General features: G+C 42.1%; 1 protein-coding gene across 1 annotated transcript in view; it reads left to right on the forward strand.

Annotated features, from left to right (window-relative positions):
* The window catches only part of LOC139264238 (dnaJ homolog subfamily C member 13), a 186094-nt gene that overhangs the window by 41391 nt on the left and 131403 nt on the right, over positions 1 to 13300 (forward strand). Inside the window, exons 3-4 of the mRNA XM_070880388.1 lie at positions 6830 to 6905; positions 8200 to 8349. Of these exons, the coding sequence (XP_070736489.1) occupies positions 6830 to 6905; positions 8200 to 8349 (226 nt within the window). The remainder of the gene's footprint in view (positions 1 to 6829; positions 6906 to 8199; positions 8350 to 13300) is intronic.

Consider the following 13300-nt stretch of genomic DNA (forward strand, 5'->3'; position numbering starts at 1 on the left):
AAGCCATGTATCCTATTTGCTTTAACAGCTTTACCTGTCTCCTAAGATTTGTGTATGTGAACCTCCAGGTCTCTGTTCCTGCATCCCCTTTATAATTGTACCATTTAATGTTGCCTCTCATTTTTCCTTCCAAAAATGAAGAGGCAATATAAATTAAATTTACACTTCTCCATTTAAATTTCATCTGCCATATACCTACTCATTTCACCAGTCTATGTCCTCCTGTCTACTGCTATCCTCCTCACTGATACATTTCCAAGCTTTGTCATCTGCAAAATTTGAAATGATGCCCCCTACACCCAATTCCAGGTCAAATGTATATCAAAAAGATAAGTGGTCCTAATACCAATCCCTGTGGAACATAGGGGGAGTGTTTGCTAGTGCTGTTGGGGAGGAGTTAAACTAATATGGCAGGGGGATGGGAACCAATGCAGGGAGTCAGAGGGAAACAAAATGGAGACGGAAGCAAAAGACAGAAAGGAGATGAGTAAAAGTGGAGGGCAGAGAAACCCAAGGCAAAAAAGCAAAAAGGGCCACTGTAGCAAAATTCTAAAGGGTCAAAGTGTAATGAGGCAAGCATGAAAGCTCGGTGCCTCAATGCAAGGAGTATTCGGAACACAGGAGAGGGCTCTGAGCTAGTTAGAGTGGGGGAGAGCTCGGATGAACAGGACCCCCAAGAAAGAATGCAAAAGGCAGGAGGCAACAGAGCAGAGTAGCACTGGGGTAAGTGTGAACCACAAGGTGATTGGAAGGGACAATATGTATGAATATAAAAGGGCTGCAGGAGGGGTCAAAACTAAAAATCATGGTTTTAAAAACTAGTATTAAAACAGTCTACCTAAACTCACGCAGCATTCGAAATAAAATAAATGCGTTGACGGCACAAATCATTACAAATGGGTATGATTTGGTGGCCATTACAGAAATGTGGTTGCAGGGTGACCAAGACTGGGAATTAAACATACGGGGGTGTCTGACAATTTGGAAAGATAGACAAGGGAAAGGAAAGGAGGTGGGGTAGCTCTGTTAATAAAGGATGATAGGGCAGTTGTGAGATGATATTGGCTCTAATGAACAAAATGTTGAATCATTGTGGGTGGAGATTAGAGATAGTAAGGGGAAAAAGTCACTGGTGGGCGTAGTTTATAGGCCCCCAAATAATAACTTCACTGGGCGGGCAATAATCAAGTGAACAATGGAGACATGTGAAAAAGGAACGGCAGTAATCATGGGGATTTTAACCTACATATCGATTGATCAAATCGCACTGGGTAGCCTTGAGGAGTAATTCATAGAATGCATACGGGATTGTTTCTTAGAACAGGATGTTACAGAACCTGCAAGGGAACAAGCTATCTTAGATCTGGTCCTATGTAATGAGACAGGTTTAATAAACGATCTCCTATTAAAAGATCCCCTCAGAATGAGCGATCACAGTATGGTTGAATTTGTAATACAGATTGAGGGTGAGGAAGTAGTGTCTCAAACGAGCGTACTATGCTTAAACAAAGGGGACTACAATGGGATGAGGGCAGAGTTGGCTAAAGTAGACTGGAAATACAGACTAAACGGTGGCACAATTGAGGAACAGTGGAGGACTTTTAAGGAGCTCTTTCATAGTGCTCAGCAAAAATATATTCCAGTGAAAAAGAAGGGTGGAAAGAGAAGGGATAACCAAGGAAATAAGGAGAGTATCAAATTAAAAATCAATGTGTATAAGGTGGCCAAGGTTAGTGGGAAACTAGAAGATTGGGAAAATTTTAAACGACAGCAAAGAATGATTTAAAAAAGCAATAAAGAAAGGAAAGATAGATTACGAAAGTAAACTTGCACAAAACATCAAAACAGATAGTAAAAGCTTTTACCGATTATATAAAACGGAAAAAAGTGATTAAAAGTAAATGTTGGTCCCTTAGAAGATGAGAAGGGGGATTTAATAATGGGAAATGTGGAAATGGCTGAGGCCTTAAATAACTATTTTGTTTCAGTCTTCACAGTAGAAGACACAAACATGCCAAAAATTGTTGGTCATGGGAATGTGGGAAGGGAGGACCTTGAGATAATCGCTATCACTAGGGGGGGGTAGTGCTGGACAGGCTAATGGGACTCGAGGTAGACCAGTCCCCTGGTCCGGATGAAATGCATCCCAGGGTATTAAGAGATGGCGGAAGTTATAGCAGATGCATTCGTTATAATCTACCAAAATTCTCTGGTCTCTAGGGAGGTACCAGTGGATTGGAAAGCAGCTAATGTAACGCCTCTGCTTTTTAAAAAAAAAAAAAGGGGCAGAAAAAAGGCAGGTAAACTAACCGGCCTATAGTTAACATCTGTAGTGGGGAAAATGCTTGAAGCTATCATTAAGGAAGAAATAGCGGGACATCTAGATAGGAATAGTGCAGTCAAGCAGACGCAACATGGATTCATGAAGGGGAAATCATGTTTCACTAATTTACTGGAATTCTTTGAAGATACAACGAGCATGGTAGATAGAGGTGTACCGATGGATGTGGTGTATTTAGATTTCCAAATGGCATTTGATAAGGTGCCACACAAGGTTACTGCAGAAGATAAAGGTACGTGGAGTCAGAGGAAATGTATTAGCATGGATAGAGAATTGGCTGGCTAACAGAAAGCAGAGAGTTGGGATAAATGGGTCCTTTTCAGGTTGGAAATCGGTGGTTAGTGGTGTGCCACAGGGATCGGTGCTGGGACCACAACTGTTTACAATATACATAGATGACCTGGAAAAGGGGACAGAGTGTAGTGTCACAAAATTTGCAGATGACACAAAGATTAGTGGGAAAGCGGGTTGTGTAGAGGACACAGGCTGCAAAGAGATTTAGATAGGTTAAGAGAATGGGCTAAGGTTTGGCAGCTGGAATACAATGTTGGAAAATGTGAGGTCATCCACCTTGGGGGGAAAAAAACAGTAAAAGGGAATATTATTTGAATGGGGAGAAATTACAACATGCTGTGGTGCAGAGGGACCTGGGGGCCCTTGTGCATGAAACTCTTTTAGAGTCTACCTGTAAAACATAAAACATTAAACCGTGCCACCCGACCTGGATGACACACCAGACATTTACAAGGCCCTTTTTTTCTTCTTTTTTTTTGTTTTTGTTTTTTGGTTTTTTTTGGGCACTAAAATCACATTTTCCCCCCAGTGCCCCCTATAAAAGGGAAGGGGGACACTAAAAGCACCGGCAATTAAAACAAATTAAACTTTAAAACGTAAAATCAAATTAAAATTTGGTTGCCGGGCGTGATGATGCACTCCAGTCCCCAATCCCAAAAAGTTAGTTTGCAGGTGCAGCAGGTAATCAGGAAGGCGAATGGAATGTTGGCCTTCATTGCGAGAGGGATGGAGTACAAAAGCAGGGAGGTCCTGCTGCAACTGTACAGGGTATTGGTGAGGCCGCACCTGGAGTACTGCGTGCAGTTTTGGTCACTTTACTTAAGGAAGGATATACTAGCTTTGGCGGGGGTACAGAGACGATTCACTAGGCTGATTCTGGAGATGAGGGGGTTACCTTATGATAGATTGAGTAAACTGGGTCTTTACTCGTTGGAGTTCAGAAGGCTGAGAGGTGATCTTGTCGAAACATTTAAAATAATGAAAGGGATAGACAAGATAGAGGCAGAGAGGTTTTTTCCACTGGTCGGGGAGACTAGAACTAGTGGGCACAGCCTCAAAATACGGGGGAGCCAATTTAAAACAGAGTTGAGAAGGAATTTCTTCTCCCAGAGAGTTGTGAATCTGTGGAATTCCACGCCCAAAGAAGCAGTTGAGGCTAGCTCATTGAATGTATTCAAATCACAGATAGATTTTTAACCAATAAGGGAATTAAGGGTTATGGGGAGCAGGCGAGTGGGTAAGTGGAGTTGAGTCCATGGCCAGATCAGCCATGATCTTGTTGAATGGCAGAGCAGGCTTGAGGGGCTAGATGGCCTACTCCTGTTCCTAATTCTTATGTAACACCATTGTATACTTCCCTCCAGTCTGAAAAACAACCGTTCACCATTACTCTCTGCTTTCTGTCCCTTAATCAATTTCATATTCCTGCTGCCATTGCATTTTTTAATCCTATTGGCTTAAAATTTGCTAAAGTTTATTGTGTGGCATTTTATCAAAGCTGTCAAAGTCCATATACACATCAACTGCACTACCTGTATCAATCCATTTTCATTGAAGAACCATGATTTAACTTCAACAGATCCATGTTGCCAGTCATTTATGAACCCATGTTCTTCCAAGTGACAATTGATGTCATCCTGGATAATGATCTCCAGAAGAGAGAGGACATCAGCGTTGATTCTATAGACGAAGATAATGGTCTAAACAAGTACTGTTGCCATGAAGATACTAATTTGACCGCAAATGTTTTGCGGGTCTCCGCTTGTATAATATAATCAGCAGAGATTTCAAAAGGGAAGTGTTATATATGCAGACTATAGATATACTCTCTGTAGCCACTGTATAGCTGCATAAGATGGAGACTTGTTACCTGATGTATATCAATAAGGTTTACACTGTGTATATACAATGCTGGTACCACTAGAGGGTGCAACTGGTGGAGACTGACCACCAGAGGGCATTGCGGTAGGAGACCTGAGGGTCACCTGCATAGGTGTGCAGCGCCCAGTATAAAAGACTGCCCACCATGTTTGTGCCTCAGGCTGGAGTTACGAATAAAGGACCAAGGTCACTACAGTTTGAGTACAACACATTGCCTTGTGGAGTCATAAGTGCATTACAGACCTAACAGGAAGGTCATGCTTCACCATCTTTACTGAATTCTCTGTAAAAGTAAGAGTAATATGGTAGATGTAATATGTTTGGATTTTCAAAAGGCCTTGGGTAAGGTACCGCATAGTAGACTCATGATTAAGGTCCGCATGTGGAGTCTGGACCAGTTGCACAATGGCTAGCAAGCTGGCTACAATACAAACAGAGTAGGGTGTTAAGGGTAGCTACTCAGACTGGCAAAAGGTGGGAAGCGGTGTTCCACGAGGATAAGTGCTGCGACCACAGTTCACCATTTACAATTGATTTTGGACTCTGGAATCGGAAGTACAATTTATAAATTTGTAGATAACACCAAATTGGGGGTCGGTATAGTTAATACTGAGGAAGTCTGCACCAAAATATGGAAGGTATTAATAAATATGCAGACTGTACTGGTTATTGGCAAATTAATTTCAATAAAGATAAGTGTGAGATGGTGCAATTGTGAGGGAGAATAAGGAAGCTATATCATTGGAAAATAAATCTAAACTGGGTACAGGAGCAAAGGAATCTATGGGTACAGTTGCATAAATCACAAGATAGCGACACAGGTTAATAAGGCCATTATATAAAAAAGCAAACAAATCACTGGTTTATTTCCAGAGGGATAGAATTGAAAAGCAGAAAAGTTATGTTAAACTTTTATAGAATCTTGGTTAGACCACACTTAGTAGATGAGACTTATGAAGAAAGGTTGAGTAGATTGGGTTTATACTCATTGGAGTTCAGATGAATGAGATGATCTTATTGAAACATATAAGATAATGAGGGGGCTTGACAAGGTGGATGCAGAGAGTATGTTTCCACTCAAAGGGGAAACTAAAACTAGGGGACACCGTCTCAGAATAAGGGGTCACCCATTTAGAACTGAGATGGGGAGGAACTTCTGAGGGTTGTAAATCTCTGGAATTCATTGCCCCAGAGGGCTGTGGAGGATGGGTCATGAATATATTTACGGCGGACATACAGATTTTTGAGCGATTTTAAGGGAGTAAAAGGTTATGGGGAACAGGCAGGGAAGTGGAGCTGAGTGCATGATCTTATTGAATGGAGGAGCAGGCTTGAGGGGCCAAATGGCTTACTCCTATATCTTGTGTTCTTGTGGAGCACTGCACAGTTCTGGTTTCCATATTTTTGAAAGGATCTGGAGGCACTGGGGGAGGTGGTGGTGCTCAGTTTGCCAGAAGACCTTATTTGGAAGACTTGAATTAGTGATTTTTAGAGTGCAAGGTATTGCCTTGAGCAAAAGGTTCCACCTGAAACATCAGTGGCTTTTTTTATTTCAGCTACTGACTAGGTATTTCTTGGATTTTCTTAGATTTCCAGCACGTGCTCTTCCATCTGTATTCTTGTAGCTTAGATGCTTCTTTTGCGATTTGGGAATGATTATGTATTAGTTTGATTTTTCTTTTTTCCTTTTTAGTAAGTGCTCTTGCAAAGCTCAAAACTAGATACATTAAATATTTATTTTCACCAATATCACTAAACCAGCAACTTGTATTTATATAGCGCCTTTGACATGGTGAAATGTCCAAAGATGCTTCACAGGAGAATTGATAAAAAATATTCAACACCGAGCTGCATAAGGAGAAATTAGGGCAGAAAGAGTGGTTTTAAGGAGTGTGTTGAAGGAGGGCGGAGAGGTTTAGGCAGGGAATTCCAGAGCTTGGGGGCCTCAGCAACAGAAGGCACTGCCACCAATGGTTGAGCAGTTATAGTCGGAGGCTTGAGGGCAGAATTAAAGGAGCGCAGACATCTTGGAGGTTGTGGGGCTGGGGGAGAATAGAGCGAGAGAGAGAGGGGCGAGGCCATGGAAGAATTTGAAAACAAGGATGAGAATTTTGAAATCGCGGTGTTGCTTAACCGGGAGCCACTGTAGGTCAGCGAGCACAGGGGTGATGGGTGAGTGGGAACCACTGTAGTAACTAATCACTAAAATGAAATGTTTATATTAAGTGAAATTTTCTTTTTAGTATAAAGAATGCTGACTGCTGTGTACTGACATTGAACTGTTCATGTGTTCTTGTGCTTTTTTCCCTTTAGATACAAACGAGTCTTTTCAATTGGTACACATGCTGTAACCACATATAATCCCAGCACCCTAGAAGTTACCAATCAGGTAATGAATGGTAATTATCTTAGTGACGCTGATTAGTTTTGATTGTGCTGTAAAGCACACGTAATTGTTTTGCACATCATGAAATGTACTGATTTGGAAATAATGACTAAAATCTGTCCAGAAAGTTGGTGAGTCATTGGTTTCCCTGGTTGTTTCCCTTTCCTCTTTCCCTTTGCTCCTGACCTGATTACCCCACCCCTCCAACCACCGGCCTTTAATTGGTTCTTTGGAGGCTTCACTTTGGCAATTATCAAGTTCATGTTTGCATAAACTTTTTTTTACTACATGGGATTCTGGCATTTTTACATGTGCATTGGGCATCATATTCTGAGATTATCTGCCACAAACTGGTGGCCTTGGCTATGATGTGCACCAGGGTACAGTTGCATAGACGCTAGTGGGCGTTCCTGTGTAAGCTAGCCTGTGAATGTGAGCAACTATTGGAACAGAAGCTATTCCTTCTGGATGATTGTCCTTAATTATAAGTTGCTTCTCAAAATAACAGGGTTCAAGAGCATTTATTGTTCACTGTATTACGCATACAGTGTTGACTTGACAATAATTAAATATTTTTGAGTATCACTATTGAGTTTACTGGAAAATTCAAACTCGTTAGAATTCTCGAACTCGAGTGGCTCAAGGCTGTTCAGACTGCATCAAATTCCAAAGTTCTAACTCCAACTTTTTAAACTTTTTTTTTCTACCTTGCTATATGAGAATTCATGTGTTTCTACATTACCTAATCCGCATTTATCATTCAACACTGATTTAATTGCCCTGTGCTTGCAGCATGTAGATCATATTCACTTAATTTGACTCTCACTCCCTAATTTTTCAGATTGATGGAGTCTCTCAGGCAGGTGCCTTTTCAAGCTAACAAAAGCCAACTTTTGTAATTTTTTATTGGCTAAAGACTGTCTCTGCCTGGTATTTCTTTGAACGCCCACTGACTAAACTGAACATTGCTATAAAACACATCCAAAATAAAGCTATCCTGTACTACATTTTCATCCTTCAACAGGAGCTCACTTAACAGGCAAAAGCTAAAAATTGATACAAAAAGAACCCTTTCCTTAAAAAGTGCTTCATTCTAATGGAAGCTCAATGGCTGCTGAGTGTTTGTTTTTACAAATCCCATAACACTTTCTAGGTACAAAAGTTCTTTATCGAATTCCTTCAATGTAGCTGTGCTTTTGAGCATGAGGGCAACTGCAATATACTAAAAGTGCATTGTATAAATTATGTCTAAGCTCAAGCAAATGTCTCAACTGTGGTGAACTCCTTTTCCTTGTAGTGGCCTTATGGCGATATCTGCAGCATCGGTCCTGTTGGAAAAGGACAAGGAACGGAATTCAACTTGACCTTTCGTAAAGGCAGTGGAAAAAAATCTGAAACCCTTAAATTTTCTACTGAGCATCGAACAGAGTTACTCACAGAAGCACTGGTAAGCTTTACTTGAATTTCAAAAACTCTTCACAATGTTTGTATAATAATCAAAATCACTGGCTTAATTTGATTCAGATAATCAGTAAGTATTGTATCGGCAACTCTCAATTATCTGCACACTGATGTAACGGGAAACCGTTGTAATGGCACTTAAAATTCCGCGTGCACGCACGCTGCTGCAGTCGCTGTCTCTCGCAGCCGCTGCTCACGTCTGAGTCCTTTCGGCCCGGGAAGGCATCGCGCTAGACAAATCTCCTCGAGGCCACCTGCATGCATTCTGGTAATGTCCATACTTCCTTGTTGCTGATTGCACAGTATTTATTCATTGAAGTTTTAACTTTATGATGTCAAGTCACTCTAAAGGAGAAATCGTTTACCCGGATAATTGAGAGTTGCCTGTATTTTTGTGCATGTAACAGTGTAACTGGCATGACGAAAGTGGGCGCAATCATTTCAGCCAGGAGAACTATAAGTTAAGAGGTAGCTATCCTTCCTGTTGCCTGTTGTGTGTAGGGGGCAGGAAAGAGTGCAGAAGGTTAGAACACACCTAATATCTCTACTTGAAACAAGCAAGACTGATGGGATGAAAAATCTCCCGCGACACCATGGAGTGTCTATTTAAATGGCTTCAGATATTATCTATTCACTTTATCCAAGTCAGTGATAGAACTTTGCTGCTGATTGTGCAGGCTGTAAAGATAGCTGGTTAGAAATGGAAATATCCTATTAAGGGGGATATTCCTTAAATGGAAATCCCTGAGATTTACAGAAAAGGGGAAGGCTGTTTATGTTGCAGGGCTTGGTCAGAATTAATCTGCATTACATAGAAATTGAGCCTTTGTGTGCTCCTTCAGCCCGGGGGATCTCTTCGGATGCATATGGTTTCATATTTTAGGTTTCCCATTGACTTATACGCAAACCTGTTTGAGATGTGTTTGGGGATGGTGCTGGCGAATTTTAAGTGCCAGCAGATCCCGAAACGATCCCTGGAATGGATCCTTAACGTGCTTGAAGCTGCCCCACTTTGGAGAAATGCAGTTTCTTTTTGTGATGCTGCAACAATGCTGCAGCAATGCCAAAAAAAAACACGAATGCTCTTCGCCATTGTCACAAGTGAGGACTGCATCCAGGATCTTCCAGATAATTGGGCCCTTGTCATTGGATGGTTAAGCAAGATATATTTTGCGTATTGACTCATTGAATCAGGTGGGTGTCTGACTGCATCACCAAGAATTGAGGTTTGCTGGAATGCAATGAGTGGTAAGGGAAAGGTTGTATGCTCTTGCATGGTGTCAAACGATTAGAAATGATATCCAGCGGGCGTCTGACAGCAGGGGACTGCAGCTGTGAATGCATGGGGACAGTTGGCGGTCATCGGTTGGACGGTGACCTCGGGGAACTTTCTGCCTGTGATGGCGGGGAGGCACTCTTGCTCTTCCTGGCCTGCAAGGAAGCCTAAAATAAATGTTTTCAAACTTGCCTGCTGAGCCTCTTCTGGTCCATGATCCAGCTCCTGGCAGGTCTGGTTTAATGGGGAGCAGTTACTGCTCCCCTACTCATGCCTCTGACTAGCAATGAGATCATTGGGACCTAATCTTGTATTTAAAGAAGGAACCCACTTCCTTCCTGTGGATGCCCAGTCACCTGCTCAAGAGGTTACTATTTGGATACGGCAGGAAGGCAGTGGGATCAGAGGGAGCAACTGACTCGTCTGATTTTAATTGCTTCCCCGGCCTGGTTTCTGCCAGGCGAGGGGAGTTCAAATGCATTCCACCAGCAGAGGCTGCAGTTGACAGCAGGGAATTTTGTACAGGCAGCTGACCCGAAAGCAGTGAACCTCTGAGCTCGAGTTGTCTGTTGCGATTGCCAACTGGCGTAAGGTTTGCATTTGTTGAAGTCTCGTTGGCATGGGAATCATTGCTGTGTGGGACGATGCTGCTGCTCAGAATCAACAACTTGTATTTATATAGCGCCTTTAACGTAGTGAAACGTCCCAAGGCGCTTCACAGGAGTATTGAGATTAAAAAATTTAACACTGAGCTGCACAAGGAGAAATTATGGCAGATGACCAAAAGCTTGGTCGAAGAGGTAAGTTTTAAGGAACGTCTTGAACGAGGATAGAGGTTTAGCAGGGAATTCCAGAGCTTGCGACCTAGGCAACAGAAGGCATGGCGCTCAAGAGGGCAGAATTAGAGGAGCTCAGACATCTGTGGGGGGGGGGGGGGGGGGGGGGGGGGTGGTGGCTGGAGGAGATTAGAGATAGGGAGGGGCGAGGCCATGGAGGGATTTGTAAATCTGAGAATTTTAAAATCGAGGCGTCGTTTAACCTGGAACCAATGCAGGTCACCGAGCACGGGATGATGGGTGAATGGGACTTGGTGCGAGTTAGGACATGGATAGACACATTTTGGGTCACCTGGTAGGGCAGAACCCCAACAACTCTGGTTGGGGGCATTCCTGGAGGATTGAAGATGTGACGGTCTGGCCATGTTACTGCATTTACCGTGCAAAGGTGGGGTCCCCTGTACTTGAGTATTTTTGCTTGTGGTTTCGTGCCAACAGCTGATTTGCCAAGGAATTGGTGTTATGACAAACTTTTCTCCCGCGTTGCCAACAGCAGAGATCATGAGACAAATCACCGATTTTAGTAGACTCTTGCCAAAGCTGGGAGGGTTGGAAAACCTACTATCATGGCACTCAGTTTTGTGCGATTGTTGAGGAAGTGACATTGCAAACCTTGCACAATGCTTGTGTTTGGTTCGTGTGCATTTTAATTGTTGCTATGTGTTTTTAGTGTTCTTGTGTTGTGTTTTTGCTTTAAAATGTCTTCATTCAAAGAGGATAATTGAACAAAAAGTGACTTTACTGTAATCTACAATTTAACTGCACGTCGACCATTTCATAGCAATATAAATAACACACTAACTACCAGAGATTCTCATTTTCGGAGTCCGAAGCAGCAGGGGGCTCGACTTGGCTGTAAAGCACTTTGAGACGTTCAACGGTAGTGAAAGGTGCTATATAAATACAAGTCTTTCTGGCCAAATCTTTTTGGCCAAATCAGTTGGATCCAGATGACTCCTCATCGAATAATAACTCTTCTATTAACCTGGTAAATTAAGTAAATAATCTACAGGATTAGTGATGGGAGGCTATTTGGTCTATCTTCCTTTATCCATCCAGAAAGACCTTAAAGTTTTCACCCCCATTGCAGCATCCAGTTGGTTCTAAAATAAGTCCAGGATTTTCAGCTCCGCTATTCTATCTGGGAGTCCATTCCATGTCTCAGTTACTTTGTGCAATTTAATTTGAAGTAATTTTCTGGGTTTATATTTGCTGTACCATTTACTATTCGTCCTGCCTCAAAAATCAGCTCTGGGCGTTTCAGCCTTGAAAAGAATCATTGAAAAATTGCAACACCGAAGGAGGTCATTCGGCCCATTGTGTTTGTTTTGGTCAAAAAAGAGCTACCTAGCCTAAATCCACCTTCCAGCTCTAGTTTCATAGCCCTGTAGCTTATGACTCTCCAAGTGTGCATCCAAATACTTTTTAGTTGTGATGAGGGTTCCTACCTCTACCACTCTTTTAGGCAGCGAGTCCCAGACCACCTCTACCCTCTGGGTAAAGAAATGTTTCCTCATCTCCCCTCTAATCCTTCTACCAACTGCAGGAGTACTTTAAATCTATGCCTCCTGAATATTGACCCCTCTGGTAAGGGAAATAGGTCCTTCCTATCCACTCAATCTAGGCCCCTCATAATTTTATACATCTCAATTAAATCTCCCCTCTGCCTCCTCTGTTCCCAGGAAAACAAACCCAGCCTAGCCGATCTTTCCTCGTAGCTAAAGTTTTCAGTCCTGGCAACATCCTCCATAATTCTCCTCTGAACCCTTCCTGTAATGTGGTGACCAGAATTGCAAGCAGTGCTCCAGCTGTGTGGCCTAACTAGTGTTGTATACAGTTCCAGCATAACCTCCCTGCTCTTATAGAAATGTGCAGGTTTCTCTGGTCTTTCCTCTCAACTCTGACCTGTAGTACTGGTGATCAGCTGTCTGTCTGGGGAATCCCTTCAGAAGCCTGTCTTGCACTTAGAATTATAAAGCATAGGAGATGGCCATTCGGCCCATCATGCCTGTGCCAGCGCTTGGAAAGAGCTATCTAATTAGTCCCACTCCCCCGCTCTTTCCCAGTCACCCTGCACATTTTTCCATTTTAAGTATATGTCCACTTTGACGTGATACAAGAATTAGCTTATGAAATTCTTCACACTCCAACTTCTCATCAGAAAAATGATCTTTTATTAGGACTGTGAACTCTCTTCCTCGGAACTTTATCTTGTTCCTTCCGAACTCAAATATATTATACATGTTCTTCCTCTTTGCTACACTGTCTTAAAATCCAAATTAATTGTACCATTTTCTACAACATTCAGGGTTTAAAAATCCAGGATTGGTGTTTTCTAATCTGATTATGTTTATGTTCTATTATCTTCGACCCTGGTGCTGGTTGTTCCTTCACCTAGGTTTCTCCATTCAAATACAATTGTGCTTGCTGCGGTAAATTTAAGATTGTGCTCTTAAATCCAAATTACAGCTCTGTCCTCCCTGATGACAGATGCTTCCTTCATATTTGCAGAACAATTACACCAAGAATTATATGGGGCACGCTGACTGGCTGCTGCTAAAACATTCCTCGTATCCAACAGTTTGGTTATATTTTACAATTCAGTTTCTAAATGAACTTGCAAATTGGTTCGTATTCTGCTGGGGAGGGAATAATCAATCAGTCATTTGATATGGTGCAAAATAGAACCATTAACCAACAAGAGCATTTCTAAAGGGTTTCGTTTTTTTAGAACTTTTCACTTCTGATGCCAAAAAGTAAACAGCATTTATATAGCGCCTTTAACAAAGTAAAATGTCCCAAGGTGCTTCACAGGAGCGTTATCA

Source organism: Pristiophorus japonicus, chromosome 5 (assembly GCF_044704955.1).
Source record: "Pristiophorus japonicus isolate sPriJap1 chromosome 5, sPriJap1.hap1, whole genome shotgun sequence".
In the NCBI taxonomy this organism is placed as follows: domain Eukaryota; kingdom Metazoa; phylum Chordata; class Chondrichthyes; family Pristiophoridae; genus Pristiophorus; species Pristiophorus japonicus.